The following is a 20895-nucleotide window of genomic DNA, read 5'->3' on the forward strand; positions in this document are numbered from 1 at the left end:
GGAGCCCCTCTTTTCTGGGATACCAATAGCGGTTCCTAAATATAGTCGGCCGTACAAAAGCGACTCCTGAGAAACGGCGCTGCCGACAATAATCGTGCCTCTTTGTGAATCTCTAGTGACTAGTGTATGCGACTCCAAGAGCCGTCGAATCGCCAAGTTTAGAAAATATTTGTCAATACTTATGTTTTGTTATTAATATTACTTTAGAGAGGGTCGACGGTGTAAGTATTAATAATGGGCAATACACTCCACATATATGGTCACTCAGCCACTTATCGGACTAGAAAGCGGATAGGTTCCTTACTATCATATTTGTTACTTTAATTAAATATTGTCTTAGTTATAATATAATAATACAGTATTATTTTTTAATAATGTATTAGTTGTTATTTTGTCAATAATTTAATATTGTAGAATTTATATTATTATTTGGTAAATATGAAATTGATATTAATTATAAATTATATATTTAATTTTATTTATTTTTATTATTAAGATTTTATTCTATTCTTTTCATTTGGTTATATATATTTTATTTTTTATTGTATTATCATTTATAATTAAATTCTATCATGTTTAGACGGGGACATCACAAAAAAGCACTAGCAATTACACACATTAGATTTTCAACATGTAGCTTTTCCCACAAGTACAAAAAGTTTAGATATAGTTGCAATCATCTATAGGTCATTTCAACAAAGAAGAAGCAAAACTCAAATATTTCTGTTGTTTATTACCAGTGATGACAAATCAAAAACTCAAAATCTAAGCAAAAAATGCTGAAACACAAATTACATAGAACAAAAAATCTAAAACTTCATCTCATCTCAACCTTATTTGTAACAGCAACAATGTATGCATTCCAAGCACCCTGCTGCTTGAAGCTGGAAACTTCTTCATACTTTACATTATCATTCACATCGTAGTCCTCCATTTCCTCCCCTTGTATATCTGGCATTTCACGAATCCAAAAATGTACAGAACTAAATCCGGCCTCTTCTAAGCAATCTTTTATTTCTGGTAAGGTCCATCTGTACATACATCCAATTTTACCAGACAAGAACTTTAGCATAAAAATATGCTTCAACTTCTCTAAATTGATAATTTCATTATACTATCGTTTAGAAATGAACTAGGATCCTTGCATAGCATACTCGGGCCTCTGAAATAGTGTCGAATATGCAATCTAATTTTACAAGCAACTTTAATAAAAACAGATGAATCAAACAAAAATTGCAAATGTTGGATACCTAAAGTAATAAACCAGGTAAGATGATCCAAAGGCTGAGATACTTGGGAAGAAAATGGTCTTGCAATTGGTTTGTTTGGATTCGAGGCCAGACAGTGTTGGCAGTCTTTAGAACAACTGGTGGTTTTTTTGTTATAAGTTGACATGAAAGAGACATAAATCAGCAAATCGAAATGCAACATCCAAAGATCCTAAGACAGGAAAGAAGGGGAGACAAGCAGAGTGATGGAAATCAAGAGCTGACTAGGAAAATTTGATAAGCTAAATATTTACACAGCTAAGACATTTTATGGAAATTAGTGTGCCAAATAGGATAGATCAATCTTCTCTACAAGAATTCATTGCTGTCGTAAAGGACTAATCTGTAACAGTCGACTAAATGAGTAATGGATTGTCAAACCTATTTTCAACTTTGGAGCTATGTTCCTGGAGATAAGAAAGGAAGAAACATGATGTCAACAATAACATGACCAGAAATCGAGGTGGGAGAAAATGGTGCTACAACAACAATGCATATACAAACATTAATTGTAATACGCATTTTTTTCCATAAAACAGCCCTGCGAAGAAACAAATTAACCTAAAACAACAAACAGGCAAAAAACTGTAACAAAAACAGCTGCAACAGCCCCACAAACATCACTGCAACGGCTTTGTTGCAGTTAAAGAAACAAAACATGGCAGAGAAGCTGAGAACAAGTTATTATCGGCAAAAAATTGTTATCAAATGTTTTAATGCATAGTAAACCACCCACCTTATGTATCCTGCCATGAAGATTTTAAATTCTTGATTTATTTATTACGGCCCCAATTATTCATTTTTTTAATTGAAAAGAATATTTTAATGAAAGATAAAATTACAAAAAGTCTCAAAGATTACTTACGTAAAAATCTGGCAGATTTACATAAAAACAGCCTGTACAAAATACAATAACTATGAACAAGAAGATAAGAGATCTATATATGTGTGAGGTGCAAGACAAGAACAGTGAAACTAGAATAGGATATTTTTATGGAGAGAAATGTAGCTTTCAAAAATGGGTCAAGGTCAAACCATAGCGGCAAAAATCTTGTGGGGAAAAAATTGGCAAACCAAAAGTATAAAGAAATTCATAAAATAAAAGATTTAATTGGGAAAAAACGGAGAAATTTCGGACTTAAGAGAAAAAGATAAAAAATTGCAGAAAAGTTTCTGTTTTTTAAATTTAAAGGCATTTTGATAGCATAGAATTATAAAGAGAAAATAAATTTTCGAGTTTAGCCCATCAATTGTGGAACATTGATAATCGTCATTTATATTTATATAAACTTTTGACAGGCATTAGCATAGATATGTTTGGTTAAATTCAAGCACTTCTCAGAAGGAAACCATAGAGATTCAAGATCACTTTTCCTTTCTATGAATAAATTAATCAACAACCAATTCCCCTCTTTTCTGTGAAACTCTAAAGAAATAAAATTGGAGAGGACAACAGACCCTTTTTAGCACACTGTAAAGTCTGTGCTAAGGGTTGTTTAATGCAATTTTTGCTATTAAAAATCAACCCAACCATACACCACATAAAATAGATCACCTTACCCAAATTTTATGAAAAGATGTAACTACTTTCCCATATGTGCCTAACCATTTAAAAGAACAAGCACAAGCAAGAATCCACGTTATCTTGAAAAGTTAAAACAAACATAATTGAGAGATAAGATAAAGAGATTTGCCTTCCACTGAAATCACTTCTAGGTGTTTGAACTTTGAAACCTTAAGCTTAAGCTATGTAAATTCCTCCTCATAAAGCACCTGATTCTTACCATCTTTGGAGTGTATATATATATATATATAAGACAGGCATTTTTTATTCTTCCAGAATATGGTTTTCTATGTTACCATGCCTCCATACTAGCAACCCATGGTCAATGCTATTGCTACATGTCCTGTAGGGTACAAAGCAGAGTTCCCAAACTCGCCGCGAGTCAGGCGAGTTCGCCGAGTTGGCGAGTCGAGCCAAGCTCGGCGAGTTTGGCTGACTCGGGACTCGGACTCGGCGAGTTTTGACCATAACTCCCCTGACTCGCGACTCAGGCGAGTTATGGCAAAACTCGCCGAGTCCAAGCTCCAAGACTCGGCCACGACAGGTCAATGTTTTGACTTGTTTGACAAGTTTTTCTCTCCGTTTTGAGAGTGGTTTCGGACCTCCATGAGTTATAATGCAAAATCTAGTTTTTGGAGGATCCTTCAAATTTCCAGACTTAGTCAAATTTCAAGCCATTTCAGGATCAGGATGGCATTCCAGACTTTTAAGGCAAGTTCACTCTGACCTTGATGTAAGGGACGAGACCTAGGAGGACACTATGCATTACACCAAGGTTTGATTTAGCAACATGAAGCGTGACCAGATAGTACACAAAAACCCTAGGAATGATCTAAATAACCCCTAATCACTCAACTGACCTAACCTCCTTCAGTCCACCTTGAGGAGATCCACTTGAATTGATGACCTTTGAGAAACTCAATCCCTTCAATGCAAAGGCTAAGACACTAAAACGACCAACAACAAAACTAAAAGAGCTAACCCTAGAAAGCAAAAAGTGGGGGTCTTCATTTGCAATGGGGCGATGTGTGAGTACCTAACAACAGGGATGTTTCTTAAAATTTTGAAAAAAGAGGGTGAGTTGGGGACATTTCCTACCTATCCCCACATCCCAAAAAATCCCGCCATGGGGCACAAGGTTATTTTTGGCAAGGGACATGTCTCTGAAGAGCATAATTTCAAACCCTTATGGCCTCACAATTCCCCCTTCCATCCAACATATATATAGCCTAAAAACTAAGAGGTCCAAGAAAGACCAAGGTCAACTATAGTCCCAAGGTAAAATCTAAGTTCAACAAGCACGCTATTTAATGCTACCATACACAAGCACTCCTTACAGTTTCCAAGTGAAGATGTTCATGATGTCTCATGTTGGTGCTCCCAAAATTTCAATTTGGCCAAAGAAAATACTAAACAGAAGCCCCAAACAAGTAGATACTCTACCAACATGCCTTTCATGGCATAACAAGCTAGCACACATTATAATTGGGCTTTATTCAATAATGGGTGCATGAAACAAGTTTAAAATTGTTAAAAATCTCTTAATTTCAAGGGTTTTTTTATTTTGCCGAGTCATTGCCGAGTCGTTGCCGAGTCATAGCCGAGTCACGACTCGAGTCGGCCTTGCCGAGTCCGAGCCGAGTCACGACTCGAGTAACTTTGGTACAAAGCCTCTTTCAACCAAAAATGTTATAACTAATATTTTGCATGAGTTGTTGAAGTCGTAAATCTAATATAAGCTAAGCATCATACTCCTTCAGCCAGCAAAGGAAGCAATATTGTATATAGTGGATAGAGTAATGGCAAGAGCACAACTACCAATAATTTCTAGTTTTCTTTCCTAGAGCCATAGAATTTTTTGGAGTTGATGCATTCACAAAAATCAAGAGCAGTTTTCATTGTGTGAATTGTTCGACAATGTCATTTTTGAGGAGAGAATAGAACATGTACAAATTGTTACCAAAACAAAAATTAATAACCATTCTACAGGGAGACTTAATGGAGAGATGACCCATCATCATCTAAGACAAAACAGAAAAACAATTACAAGGTTTATCATACTCATTGATGTATGTCCTTAACATGTTGAGAAAAGATATGGACGATGAAGAGTTTTCCAACCTTGCAATCACATGGTTTGAAACCAGTTTAGTTCATTGCAAACCATATCCATAAAAAAGAACCAAATGAAATGTGTGCCAGCCAGGAGTTGGCCAATTCTAACAATAGTAAGAAGGCAGATGCTAAAGATATGGCAGAATTAATATTTAATGATCCTAAGTAGGCTGGCAATGAACTAATCAAAATTTCAGAGCCATTGGTCAAAATATTGAACATAGTATATGAGCACTGTATGATGCAATGGATAAAGCAGTGAGGGTTGTCAATGCAACACAGGTGGACTAGAGAGGAAATCCATTTAAGTTTTTGAAGATCGCCTATCAGAGGCAGCAATATCAGCTAAATATATAACTTGGTATGCAGAACAATACTATCTTAACACACATTTCTTCCATGACCTGATTGAAGACCTCTTCATTTGCAATGAAATTCCTAGACTAGGCAGTTTGTGCTTCTATCCATCAAACATCTAAGTAAAACAATGTTGCAGGACCAATTGATTATGAAATGGCAATTTGGCAATGACATGCAACTTTGCCAAAACATGGACAGCATTGTCTACCTGTTTAAACTTTACAATGACAGATATTCAGATCTGAAAATAGATAGCCTAAGACAAAAAAATTGAGAACAGAGAAGGAAGCTTGTAGGTTTAAATTGAATTGGAACAAATCTTAATAGAAAACTAATATTTCCACAATTCAAATGTATCAAGGACAAGTATTGTAACTGGTAAACTTGGCTCAAAACCATTAAGGTGTACCATATTTTTTGTTACAAATTATCTTTTCCTGAACACGCAAGCAAAGATTTCTGGATGGTGGTACTTAAAATCAAACATTGGTCGAATCTCTGTTCCTAAATGCATTCCAGAAGAAAAGGAGGCTGGATTCTGGATAGGGTGGAGAATGGTTTCCTTTTGGGGTTTTTATACAGAAAGTCTACAAATCGCAGATAGGCCCCTAGATTGAGCTAAACTGAATATCAACGGGTTTTAAAAATAGCTACAAGTCTATCCAAGTCTCAAAACAACTGATCAACAGTAGATCTTGTCTTTTGTCAAAAAAAATGGTATTATAACACTTGATCTCAACAGCTATTAGATATGGCAGCTCAATGCCAGACAACCCACCTGCACAAGGATATTTGTCTATGTATAAGGCACACAATTGCGACCAGACTAAACCGAGGATCTGTTTTTATATGCAGATATGTTTACTAAAATACTGAGACAAGACAGTATTTAAGTTTAAACCATTGGCCCCTCGAATGATAGGGAGAGTCAAATTGAGAGTCTAAATGTGAAATGGGGCCCAAAATTTCATTACACAACCTAAAAAATCATAGTCATCTTATGATTTTTATCTAGATTTTCATTCAGAAAAGTAATATGGAAGGCTAGTGTACCTTGGTTCCGAAGGAATTACTACATAGCCTGCTTCAACAAATTTTGCCACTCTAGCTGAACAATTAATCTTCAGTTAAGAATAAAGCTACCTAAAACACTCCAAGATGAGCCTCCTCCTACTAAAGCTTGAAGAGATTAAGCAGGGATGCTTGATTATTTTCAAGCTGGTTAGTAAACTGTTATGTAATGTGGATATTTGGTTTATTATCTGTTTCTCATGTCCCCCCTAGTCCTGCTTTGCTGTGCCCTTTTCGCCTTCTTTCTGATGAATATTTTTTAGGTCTATTCTTCTAATTTTGTGTTAGTTGTCAGAGTTCCCCTTTTGAGTATGTCTTTCCTTCCAGCTCTATTTTCCTTTTTTCTCTATCGGGAGTTTCAGAATTATTCATTCTATCATGACTTTCATCCTTCCCCCCTCTTTCCTTTGTATTTGTCAAACTTTTGAACCCATCCTTACCAGAATGCCAGCTGCTTGACCCGACACCCCAACCTGTGGTATGATTTCCAAGCCCCCAACTCTAATATTTCCACCTTTGGTCATGCTCTCTTTCCAACTCCCCAGCACATGTTGTAATGTCATTATTGGTCATGTTTTGGTGCCATAATTTTCCCAGGTAGGATTTTCCCATCCAAGATCATTGTTCAAATTTGAGATGCAGATTCACATTGTGGCTGACCTATTATTGTTGTGAGGGACATAAAGGGGTGAACAGATCCATTTGTCATGCCCCCGATCTGTCACACACCCAAATAAGAAGTTGTCTTACGATGGTAAGACTTCACAACTTCTTACTCCGATTGTCAATCAACAGCACTCCATGTTCATTATTGTCTTCATGACAAATAGCATGAAACAGGGTTTATAATGAATAATAATTATGAATCAATCTCTTCTTTCCTCAGAGCCACGATCTTCCCTAGAAAGTAAGAACAGATTAAAGATTAGTTAATAGAATACTAAGGGATTATGAGCAGCATCTGACGTGTGGTTGGCAAGGGACACCACTTGGCATGCAAATGGACATGCACTTTTCACGGGTCACAACTTGTAGAAGGGTCACACTTTCCACGGGTCACAACTTGTAGAAGGGTCACAATCCTTCAAGATTGATGGAGTGGTATACGGGAGTCTATAACCTAGATCAAAATTGGGACGAAAGGAAGGAAGACAGTGGATCAGATCATTGATGGACAACCAGTAACAGCAGATTTAAGTTTAGAAACTGCAGATAGCAGAGTTATAACTTGACATGTAATTGGTGCGCTGTATCTTACTTGGATCATATGCTTGTTTACATTTATGTTATGTTATGTCTGCATCCTATTAAGAATAATGAGCCAATATATACAATATAAGTTATTACATTTATTCTGGTATCAATACATATAAACGAATATTGTCAATCAGATTTGCATTTGATAATAATAGGGATATCAGATTTATACTAATTTCATTTACGTACATATGTGTTCATAATATATGAAAGACTACTATATTAATGGCCTAGTCTTTAATCATTCACTATTGCCTTCGAGAGGATAGGTTGGTGTGTGTAGGGAGAGGCAGAGTAATTCCTCACAAGATAGGTAAGCCCAAAATGGAGTATAGATGGAGTCTCCTGAAACCTTGAGGGAGCCTACTTGTAGACTGGTTTCCAAGCGCCCTATGACAGTAAATCCCCGTCCTCCATTAGGGTTAGGAAAGAAGTAGGGAAGGGGCCTAAATATAATAATGGTTGATTGTATTATGAATAATTGATTGTTCTCTAAGTTTTTGTAATGTCCCGTTTTTTACTATCTCAAGAAACCGGAACAATTAGCTAATTCTGATTTCTCACTTGATCAAATAGTTGTTGTTTACCCCATGGGGTGTGTTATTAATATTGCATATCAACAATCAGATGATAACCATAGGATAGAGTAGTAACCAGAAACTCAGAGTAATGCTTTCATTAATGCCAAAATGTCTAGTACAATAATCATTCTCTGCATAAGTGTATCCAACAACAAGTACAAGAGCATATATAAAGACACAATCGAGGGTTGCGGTTACCACCCGTGGGGAACCGTCGTGCAATGGAAAACTACCCTCGATGACACTAACATACTTAACCAAAGTAGCTTAACAAGTAGTACAAAGCCCATTTTACGACCAACATCATCCCCCCCTAAGAAAAGTTGTCTCCGAACGACAAGGACAAAAATCCGAGACTAACACAACAAAATGGGGATGAGTACAATGCTACACAGAAGAAAATCAAGGAGGAGGAGGAAACATCCCTGATGAAGAAGGCCTGGACTGCTGCTTCTCAATAAATTGCCTCAAAGTATGCTCTGTCGCCAACTAGCATTCCCGAGATCTCTTGACCATAAACACAGCCTCCAACAGTTTCTTCTCCTTCGCATCCAATGTCTCCTAAGCCGTCCCCAACTGGGTCTCCAGCGACATCCGAAATTCCCTCTCCTGAACCAACACAGCATCCAGCGCCAACCTGGATTCCCTCTCTCTAGCCAACTCCGCCTCTAGCACCAATCTGGACTCCCTCTCGCGAGTCAACTCAGTCTCAATAGACCGCCTAGCCTCCATCGCAGCTAGTCTCTCAGCCTCTATAGAAGCACCCCGATGCTGAGCCCGCTGCAGGGCTAAGTAAGTATCTCGGAACTGATGCTCCATCTCCTGCACCAGGGAGTACAACTGGTGGCTACCCGGAAGCCGTGGAGCCTGCCAAGCACTTACCATCTCCGGTGTCTCCACTGCGGGCCATCCCTGAGAAAGAAAACATCGCTCAAACTCCTCACACTACCCAGTAAGGACCTGCGCTCGCCTGGCTAAGGCTCCTGCAGCAACATCCGTCTCGGCTGCCTACATACTCTTGGCCAGCTTATGGCCCTGTTCCAATATTGACTCTCCCGCGTGAGTAATGTGTGCCATGTATGCACCCATGGAAGCCAATCCACTAACGACCTCTAGCCCGACCTCAATATCTAATGGAGACCTCACTCCGGAGGGGGCATCCACCTTATCCCCATGAGCTCCAGACCCGCGCTATCGTCCAACTCCACAACCTCATTGAGAATGTGACAGCGTCCCAATAAAGGAGGAACTCCGACCGGGTGCATAGGTTGCATTGCCCACTCACTAAGCCAGGCATCTGTGGCTGCATCCACAGGCTCTCCCAACATCCTGCTAGCCTGCCCCACGGCGACACTCTCAATGTGCGGAATCTCCTCCGTTCCCACATGTTGAACTGGCTCTATCACTCCTCTGGTACTAACTGGTGCCCTTGTATGCATAGTTGAGGCTGGGGCTACCCTTGATGATGTCTCCTGGGGTGGACTGAGGGTGATGGTCGGTCGTAGTTCCCCAAATGCAGGGCCAAGGGTCCGTGTCCTTGCATCCATAGGCAAAGTACCCGAAAGAAGGGCAGGTGAAAAAAGAATCTCCCCTATGGAAGATGCAACCTGTTGTGTGCCATCTTGCGCCATGCCCCCTTATCTCCCACGGCTGGTCCCACACTCTCTAACTCCTCGTGCTATGTACCCTCCATGCAGAAGGCCTCCTCCGCGTCCTCCTCTGAGTTGTCACTTTCCATACCATTGTCCCCATCAGACTTGGAGACTACCACCTGTACTTTTCTTTTCTTTGAAGATGGCGGAGTACTGTTGGGCCCAGAGCCCAAGCTGTCCAAATGCATCTAATAGCAAACAGGTGGGTGTGTATCGTCCACTGGTAACTGTGGTTTAAACTCGTTGTCCTTCAGTGGGACCTGGTCCATCGTGGCCGCAAGGAACAAAGCAATGGCATGGTGCGGCATATAAAAAGTTTTGTGCCGTAACAAGAGAAAAATGTCCAACTTATCTGCTAAGACAGCTGCCCAGTCATACTGTATCCCATTGCGCAGCCCGTCCATGAGAAATATGTGCTGGGTAGAAATGTCTGAGGCACGGCTAGAACCGGTGAGCCTACTTTTCACCACGTCCATTAAGCAACGCATGTTGCCCTCAGCAATGAAGTCCTTCACGCCCCTCTTCTTCTGTGCATGAGCTACGTCTTCCCATTCCTTCTGCGAAAGCTGACAACAAACTAAACCCAGCATCTTTTCCCTGTCCTGCTGTGAGGCCCTCTTCCCTACCTCATTGATTTTCGTGGCTCCTATGGTCGGCAGGCCAAAAACCCGGGCAACCTCTGTTCTGGAGAAGGACACAGTGAGCTTCCTCCCACAATAATCAATCACCAAGCAACACCCATGGCTCTCATAATTCCGAATCATGGCTCTAAGAGGCCCTTCGAACTCCTTTATCCAAAAGATTGGCATTCGGATAATCCATTGTACGCCTGCTCTCCTCAAATTCTCCTTCACCAAATAGTTTTTTGTTGTATCACTCCACCGTTTTCTACAGTTCAACCCATGTAAACCCTCAAACATCACAGTGTCCGTTGTTATTCGCCATGGGCCTGCTGCAACCTTTGGTCGGTGCTTCTTTTTACTAGCACTTGTGTCTATGCCTCCTACAATCCTTACTCCTGATGGTAAAACCCTTGCCGTCTTGTCCAAGTTTGATAACTGTGCTCTCCACTGGCGCTTCCCTACGGAATTCATTTCTCCACCAACGGTTATACCGTTACCTTTTCCTGGGTAGTGCGGCTCTGTCTCTACTCTCTAATCTCCTGGAGGCATCCACAGAGCTCTTCCTCTATTCCGGCCTTGTCTTCTTTTTATTCTCCCGAGGCTTTGTTGTTTTCACGGGGTTGTTGTGGCATTCACAGGGCTATTGTGGTAGTGGTTTGTGCGGTGGTTTTCCCCGCCGCATGGTGGTTCCACCGTGGCCACTTTGTTCTTTTTTTTTCTTTTTTTTTTTCTTTTTTTTTTAATTTTTTCCACTTAGGACTTGTTGGCGCAGCCATCGCTCGTGGTACGGCTTCAATTTGGAGCCATTCACAGCCTGGGGCACCTCTTTTCCGTCCAACGTTGTCAGCCGGATCGCCTCATTGGCCCCGACTTCGCTAATTTGAAAGGGTCCTAGCCATCTCACCTTAAACTTCCCTGGTTTGATCTCGTTTTTGCCGTTGTATTTCAAAACCAACTGTCCCTGGGTGAATTTTGCCCGTTTTAAATGTTTGTCATGCCATACTTTTCTTCTCGCTTGTGCAACCTCCGTGGCCCACTGCGCCACCATTCGACGCTTGTCCAGCTTGTTCAAGTTGTAAAGCCTCTCCCCTAGGCTTTCCTCTCCCCTAGGCTTTCCATGTCTCCGAGTCTATTTTCAATTGCTATTCGTAGACTCCGCACCATGAATTCGACAGGGACCATCCTGACCATACATCAGTTGAAATGGAGTTTGACCGGTGGTCACCTTGTAAGTCGTTTTGTAGGCCCATAATACAGAGGGTAAGTTCTCCTCCCAGTCTTCCTTTTCTACCCCGTAGGACTTGTAGATTACCGACACCAATATTTTATTAGTGGCCTCAGCCTGCCCATTGGCACGTGGGAATAATGAGTGGAAAAATCTTAAACTCGATGGTCAACAGCCGTATGACATGGTTCACAAAGTGGCCCCCTCGGTCACTTGTCAACTGAATAGGTATGCCATATCTCGTAATAATTTGTTCATAGATAAATTTGGCCGTAATTACTAGAGAGTTATCCGGGATGGCCGTCACCTCCACCCACTTAGTCAAGTATTCTGTCGTAACCACAATGTAACGGCACCGCCGTGCACGGCTAGCCTTAAGAGGCCCTACAAAGTCGAGTCCCCATCGTTCGAATAGTTCCTGTGCGTGCGAAGGGTTGAGGGGCATGAAGTCCCGCTTCAAAGGTTTACCCATCCGTTGGCAAGTGTCGCACCCCACGACCCACTCCCGGGCGTCGTCGTGTACAATTGGCCACCACAGCTCTGCCAGCAACAACTTGCGTGTCGTGGTGTCCGGGCCCATATGTCCTCCTGCGGGTCCTTCATGTGCCTCCCTCAATACGTTGGGGACTTCCTCCTCCATGACACAGCGCCTTAGTACCTGGTCGGGTCCCATTTTGTAAAGTAAGCCATTAATCAATTGAAAGGTCTTGCTCCTTAATACTAGCTTCCTCCGTTCCCCTGGAGGCATGTCCTCCGGGAATCGGGATGTCGACAGGTACTCTCCAATATTCTTGTACCACGAAGGGAGTACGGCTATTTGGAAGAAGTGCACATCCGGGAAGTCATCTTTTACTCCCTCCGGAGGTTCCCCTGACTTAATCCGAGACAGCTGATCTGCTATGACATGGCTTCTTCCTAGTCTTACCACAATTGTAAACATGAACTCCTATAGTAGCAATAGCCAACGGCTTATCCTCCCTTGAATAATAGGCTTGTTTACCAAGTACATTAGTGCCTGGTGGTCTACATAAAATGTGAATGGTGTAGCCAGTAGGTAATGTCGGAATTTTTGTATGGCATAGACCATGCCGAGGGCTTCGCGCTCCGTGATACTATAGTTCTTTTCAGCCTTGGAGAGCACCCTGCTCGCAGAATAAATCGGGTGGTCCAACCTATGTCCCCCTACCTGAGCTAGTGTAGCCCCGATGGCATAATTTGAAGTATCCACGTGAACGTGGAATTCCTTATCCCAGTTCGGGTATGCGAGTATGGGTGCTCCCATCAATCTCGTTTTCAGCTCTTCAAATGTGTCGCTATGTGGCTTTGTCCAAATGTATGGCTCCCCTTTCCGTGTCAATCTATCCAACGGGTGGGACACATCAGGGAAGTTCTTGATGAACCTCCTGTAGTACCCTACATGACCAAGGAAAGACTTTACCCCGGTGACGTTTGGAGGAGCTTCCATTTCTACTATGACCCCAATCTTGTCAGGGTCCGTTTTCAATCCTTCTTTGCACACAATGTGTCCAAGCAATCTTCCCTGTGGTACCATGAATCTATATTTCTTCGGATTAAGGGCCAACCGTGCCCTTCGACATCTCTCCAGGCACTCCCCGAGGGCGTTTAGGTGGATGTCCTGCCCACTGTAAATAGACCAATCGTCCAAGAAAGCTTTGAAGTTTCCTACCGACATCTTGTCGAAGATGTGCAAGATGATGCGCTGAAAGGTCGCTGGTGCATTACATAGGCTGAAGGGCATTCGGTTGTATGCATACACACCGTCCTCCACCACGAAGGTAGTTTTCAACTTATCTTCCTCCGTGATGGATATCTGGTTGTACCCAGAGAACCCATCCATGAAGGAGTATATTTCATGTCCAGCCACTTCCTCGAGGATGCTATCGATGAAGGGTATGGGAAACGGGTCTTTAATAGTGACAACGTTCAGACACTGGAAGTCTACACAGATCTGGATCTGATTGGCCTCTTTCTTGAGGGAAATCACAATGGGAGACAACAATTCGCTTGTCTGCACCTTGAAGATTATGCCCGCTTCCAACATCCGCTCAATTTCATCATTCACCCGTGCAGCATACTTTTTGTTCATACTGTAAGGCCGCTTCCTTACCGGTTGGGCTCCCGGTACCAATGTTATGCGATGTACACATAGCCCCGAGGGCACGGCCTCCAGGTCCTTGTAAGTCCATACAAAAACATCCTTGTACTCTAGGAAAATTTTGAAGGCTGCGGCCTTCGACACTGGGTTCCAGTCATCTCCAGCAAGGATGACCTTGGGATCACTTGCCTTTCCCAGATTTGTCTCCTTCAATTGGCTTCTTGGTATTTAATAGGTGCGCCCTTCGGGAACTGGTGTGCGGGAGTGTCATTCACCCAAGCCTCCCCCTCCTTGTATTCCCCGTATTCGGGAGGGAATGTATTTGGTTCTTCCTCGATACTCAATACATTGCACGAGGGTGTAAACAACTCATAATCTTCCATTTGCCAATGGAAGAGGCCATTCATGGAGTCCCCGTCATCCCCCGAGCATGCTTCCAACTCTAATACCCCTTCGTCACTGGGCTCCATTCCGCGTCGATCTTCATCCCCACCCAGCTAGTCTCCTTCAGATTCGGACTCAGAGGAGGATGCCAACTCCTCGCTCACCATCTGCGTACGGAGATCGATCACGTACTTCCTCCCCACGCTTTCTAGGGAGAGCATATTCCGCTTCCAATTATGGTTTGCCTTTGCTGCAATTAGCCACCCACGTCCAAGAATGGCGTCGTACCCTTTCTGCTTCAGTGGAATCACTACAAATTCCAGCACGAATGGCTGCATACCGATCATCACCCACTGGCCCATGAGGGTACCGAGGGGTTTAATCCCATGTTGATTTGCCCCTAGCAGATTGAACGTGGGGGGCCACAATGTAGGCTTTCCCAGTTTTTTCCATGTCTCTTCTGGGAGCACATTTACTCCTGACCCTCCGTCCACAATGGTGTCCGTCAAGGTAGTCCCCAGGATGCCCATTTCTACCACCGCAGGGTGGCGTCCGTTGTTGACTACTAGCAACATAGGGTTGACCTAGACACAACACTGGGAGTAGATTTTTGACATTTTCTAAATTCTTATGCTAGAAATTGTCAAACTACAGTATTGGTATGTGCATGATCATTGGTAAATTCCAAGTAACATTCAGGAATCACAACACAATCTTTTATTAGCATTACCTATAATATAGTAAAAAAATTAAATGAATCAGCTATGCATATACAATTTATTGTTGCATATTGTAAGTCTCTTATATTTGATTACATTCTCTATACCGGTTGTTTCTTTCAACGATCACACGAATCTAACTTATTCTATGCCTATTTTAGAAATTTATGTTCATTTATTCTGAATCATTATGTGTGTGCTAATAGAAATTACTTCTTGTGCAAGTTAGTGCAGAGTGGCTGCGTAGTGACCCTCGACAGACAGTTGTTGGAGTGGACTTGGATGTTGAATCTCTAAAATGGGGCCTTTTAACTTAGAAGGAAACTCCTGCCAGTGTTAATAAAGATGTGAGATCAGCCCCACCAATGTGGGCATAGACTATCTAGGATTCATATTAAATTGTTGCCACTTTATAGTATTACATACCACACACCGATATACATAGCTTAGTACACAATTATGTAAATTCTTCTGGAATTCTAATTCATGTGATTAGGTAAAGAAATAATCTATGTTATGTTCATAATTAAAACATCTTAGACAAGGATAAAATAGCCTTACAAATGCAAACATGGCAGCATACATTGAGAAGAAATCAACAAATTTGCATATTTGAGATATTTGAAGTAGACTATAGCTATACTTAATAGTATTGCCCACATTAAAATGAAATTCTTAGCAATGAGATCATAAGATGAATGATGAATGGTATTAACTTACAATCGCCAGTGATAAGTAAAGGCATGGCGATAACTGCGCTGCATCTTATTGAGATTAAAATGAAGACTTATTCGTGTTGTCCGAGATATGATATCAAAATCCTCTTGTTCCCATATGTACTGCAAATTCAATACTCCAAATATGAGTGCAGTGAAAATAAATTCAATTTTCCCCATACTCTATTTGACAAAGACTATGCACCACATTTATTTAGCTGTAAAATATAGAGAACATTTGCCAACACCAAATAAATTTGTGACTTTACCACACTTGTTCACAAATCCACAATGAAAAGATCGGACTCTTAAATCCTTCAAACTTGATAGCCTTAGTTTGTTTTCAAAACTATACCTTGTCCACATCATTTCTTATATTGAGTTTCGAAGTGAAAAATCTTACAATTAACTGATTTTAAGACAACCACACCAAGAGTTTCAAGCAAAAAGTGTCAAAACCACCTTTGTTTACGTTTTTATTAGGTTTTCTTATTTGAATTCAATGAAAAACTTAGTGTTGTTCTGGAAATGAAAGTGATATTTTGAGTAGGCTTGAATCTGAATGCTTGATAAAGATGAATGGCATTTAACATGAGCCTTTCTTAGGCTGGTTTGGTACCTGCTTACATTTAGACTACATGCTCAGCACTAAAACTAGCCCTTTAGGGTAGTTGAATTAAGGGTTTTAAGTCTGATTCCAGGAAAATAAGTTTAACAGAAAATTCATCTATGAAATAGAAAAAGACTGTTTGTTTGGTCTGAAAATACAAGATAAGACACTGGGTATGGTCAGTCAAAGGGATCTTTTTAAAATAGTTTTAAACAGAAGTCGAATTTCCAGCTGCATGTAACAAACCAGCTAAATATTAAGTTTGTAATTTTTGTAAGAACGCAGCAATGGGAAGAAGGCACACAAGGGATATTGAAAAATAAATTGAATGAATGATTCAATAATCGGATAATTACATTGAACGATATACACACCTATATATAGAGGTTACAAGACGATGTTCTATAAATAGAACTAGTTGTTAAAGTGAAATCAAATAAGCTAAAGAGCTTAAACAGCTAAATATAGCTTAAAAGGCTAAATAATAAAAAGCTAACTTAACAAGCTAAATAAGTCAACTTAAAAGATAAATAGCTAAATAAGTCGATAACTAAGATGACTGCTAAAAATAGAAGATGACCATTATAGAAGATATTAATATTATTTTAACATCCTCCCTAATGGTCATCGTACTCAATACCCTACAGAAGACACTGCAGGTGTTATGATCACAAATGCAAAGACCATCTACTGCTACGGAGACCCTCCCAAGATCTGCAGAATGTAAATGACCAAGAGTACCAAAAGCCATCCAAGCTAATGTAGCCTTCAAACACGAATTAGAGATCTGGCACACTAATTACTGAAGCCTGAAACCATGTTTTTCAGGAAAAAATCAGCAAACCCTTTTGCAGAAGAGTGCCAACTCCAAAACTGACTGCAAGATACCACAGTTGCAGATGTTCGCCTTGGCAGGTGTGACCCAAACTAACTGCAACAAAGCTCGATTTTTTACGAGAAAAATTGATCAAAACCGAAGAACTTCACGAATCACAAATCCCACGCAAACTTCGCATATTATAGATGATTTTTGAGGAAAAAATCGTAAAAACCAGCAAACAATTTTTGAAGAAAAAATCATGAAAACCTAGAAATCTGAGGTTACAAAACATCGTTTTTGTGGAAAAAATGGTAAAACCCAGATAACCAAAATCTTACACGAACATCACGGATTACAGATGAGATAATTTTTAAGGGAAAATTATAAACCCTGCGAACAATTTTTGGGAAAAATATCGTGAAAACCCTCCCATGATTTTTGTGGAAAAAATCAAAAAACCGACAGACAATTTTTCAAGAAAAAATCGTGAAAACCCTGGGACCTCTAAAAGACGAGGTCTGGCCTAAATCAATCTGATAAACGTAACGATTTTCAGCTATCGTGAACATGCACTGTTTCTAGGTGTTGTGGCAGTTGTTGAACTTTTGACTGTGTTCCAACATGATGTTGGTCAAAGATGCCATCATGAAAATGGAGGTTGAACGAGGTCAACCTAGTGAAAGTACAAGACAGAAGAATCGAAGAATCTGATTCAAAAATCAGAATAGAAGCAGCTGCACAAAAAATCTGAAACCTTGGAGTGGAATTTGAGACACGAATCCCAATGCGCGAATTTCAAAGTTTGGAAGAAACCCAAAAATTAAAATTTTTTGCAAACTTAAACTTGAAATTCTTCCTAAAAATAATTAGACAAAAATAATAATTTGCAGAAAATTAAAAAATACCTTTGATTTTTTTTGTAAAAAAAAAAAAAAATATAGACGATTTTTTTTTTAAAAATAGGGGCGAAAACCCTAGGTCGGGTGTACAACATAAACAGCGCCCAGAAGACACCCAAATTCCAGACGTCCATGGAATTAGCAGAAATCGCTGACTGTTTTTAAATTCCAAGGCAAATTTGATGGCACAAAAATCAAGGCATGGAAAATGAGGCACCCAGGAAAATTTGAGACCAACCTAAAATATCTCTCGAAAAACCCACCAAGAATCTGAAATCAGAATGCAGATCTAACGGCTCAAAAATTGAGGCACGAAAAACGATGCACCTAGAAAAATCTGACGACGACCCAATTGAGGTCTTGAAAAACCCACCCAGAATCCAGAATCTGTAACCAAAATAAAAATTTCGACTTGAACTGAAGGGTCAAAACCCTAGAATGATGTTCTATAAATAGAACTAGTCGTTAAAGTGAAATCAAATCAGCTAAAAAGCTTAAAAAGCTAAATATAGCTTAAAAGGCTAAATAATAAAAAGCTAACTTAACAAGCCAAATAAGTCGAATAAAAAGCTAAATAGCTAAATAAGTCAACAACTAAGATGACTGCTAAAAATAGAAGATATTAATATTATTTTAACAGATATATGTCTGCCAACTCATTTGTTAACAGAGGAGGAAGTTGCATCAGTTCTAACTTACGTTGCATACGTTAATCATGTTCGTAGAAATTATTAATGTATGACTTATAAGTCATTACAACATTATAGAAATTAATAGCCTATGTTAAAAAAATTGTAGTAGACAAAGTTTTGTATACGTATAATTAAGGATTTCTACAAAAAAAATCAGAGAAAATCTTGTACAGCTGTGCTCATTAAGAAATTGATGTTTTATAATGTCCCATGAAACACCAAAATTGGTCAGTGGGACTTGAGAGTACAACCAACAAAGATAGTCATAACAAGAGCACCTGAAGTATTATATATACCTGAAGTATATATATATATATATATATATAATGATGATGATGAAATGTAGACCTTTATAATAAAATGCCTACTTCATAATGTGGTATGTGCACCATACACGTGCAACCATTTAAAGGGAGCAAAATTAGGTAAATTGTCCAAACAGTAAAATAAGAGTTGAGATAGAGCCCAAAATCCTTGTCAAAATGGCAAGAGGAATCATCGATCATGATCAACCATAAATTGTATCTGAGGACATTATCTAGGGTGTATTAAGCTGGGAAAAATCAATAAAGCTGTTCATGAAGGCAAACAAGAAGACGCTTCTCCCTCACACACAAAGCTGTAGATACACTAAGATGAATACCGGATGAGGCATGCAAAAGGATAGCAGATACTCAATGTTTTCTAATTGATCTAACGTGTGCCATTCTAAGAGCATCTCCACTGCTGCAGCAGTATCTACAGGTTTGATATTGTCTAGACCAACATTTGCAGTAGCCATAAGGTGCTTGGCAGGCCTTTTAACTGAGATGACCTAATAAAAACTTTAATCAGTTTTGTAAGCTCATGCAAATGTCATAGTAGCTGTTGTCTAAAAGTCACTATCCTAAGAACAAAGCTAAGCACCATCAATAAGAATAAGTTAATAACAATATAATACAAACTATGAATTACCTGAATCTAGAAACAACTGTAATACTTTCCTGAATGGTCATGATAATGAGAGGATTTAATATAAGTATTTCCTCTATTGTGAATAAATTTCCAAACTTTATACTTAAATGATGAATTTGATGTCTTGTTATTGAATAGTAATAACTATACAGATCACAAACATTGCAATACAACCTCTTGAACTTGACCTTATGGACGTATATTTCACAAACACTATTCTTTCAAGAAAAACTATAGAGAAAACATTATATGTGCAAGTGCAAGTAATATAAATGACGAAATTATTGTTTGTGCACCTTTACTTACTGTAAAATCTTCGTATCTTCTGCGAAACTTCAGTGCATGCTCTGAAGATGAACCTCCATAAAGATCCATTACAAATATCCCACCCTCATTTGATATTGCATTCAAAGCTTTCTTAAAATATAACACCAAGTCAGAACGACTTTTAAGGCAACAACAACTATAGTTAAATGCACATACGACATCTGCTGCTGGCCATGAACTGCCTTTTCTCCCCTGATATTCTTGAATTTTCTCATTATTTTCAAGTTTGAGGTTTTTAACATGACTAACTGCATCATCTTCTATCACATTGCTAGGCTCAAACTCAGCATTTCTTAGTGAATTGTCATTTTCTCCTTCCAGTAAGCTGGAGTTAATAAGCTGTGCACTGGACAGAGAATTCAATACATTTCCATGATATAGACATATTCTAGAGTAGGCATCACCTCCAACTTTATCTACATTGTGCTTCAGGCCCCATTTTAGAGATTCAACATCCAAGTCCACTCCAACAACTGTCCGTCGAGGGTCACTACGCAGCCACTCTGCACTAACTTGCACAAGAAGTAATTTTCATTAGCACACACATAATGATTCAGAATAAATGAACATAAATTTCTAAAATAGGCATAGAATAAGTTAGATTCGTGTGATCGTTGAAAGAAACAACCAGTATAGAGAATGTAATCAAATATGAGAGACTTACAATATGCAACAATAAATTGTATATGCATAGCTGATTCATTTAATTTTTTTACTATATAATAGGTAATCCTAATAAAAGATTGTGCTGTGATTCCTGAATGTTACTTGGAATTTACCAATGATCATGCACATACCAATACTGTAGTTTGACAATTTCTAGCATAAGAATTTAGAAAATGTCAAAAATCTACTCCCAGTGTTGTGTCTAGGCTATCTTCCTCTTCAATAGTTAAGGAACATGAATGCAAATGTGAATAATATAACTATGACATCCACTTG

General features: G+C 39.6%; 1 protein-coding gene across 1 annotated transcript in view; it reads right to left on the reverse strand.

The window, feature by feature from the left end:
- Positions 1 to 665: 665 nt before the first annotated feature.
- LOC131049044 (uncharacterized) overlaps positions 666 to 20895 on the reverse strand; it is a 76232-nt gene continuing 56002 nt past the window's right edge. The window contains exons 3-5 of the mRNA XM_057983048.2: positions 19933 to 20461; positions 15656 to 15774; positions 666 to 1031 (exon numbers count right to left, since the gene is read on the reverse strand). Of these exons, the coding sequence (XP_057839031.2) occupies positions 818 to 1031; positions 15656 to 15774; positions 19933 to 20461 (862 nt within the window). The 3' untranslated portion in view covers positions 666 to 817. The remainder of the gene's footprint in view (positions 1032 to 15655; positions 15775 to 19932; positions 20462 to 20895) is intronic.

This window comes from Cryptomeria japonica, chromosome 11, assembly GCF_030272615.1.
Source record: "Cryptomeria japonica chromosome 11, Sugi_1.0, whole genome shotgun sequence".
In the NCBI taxonomy this organism is placed as follows: domain Eukaryota; kingdom Viridiplantae; phylum Streptophyta; class Pinopsida; order Cupressales; family Cupressaceae; genus Cryptomeria; species Cryptomeria japonica.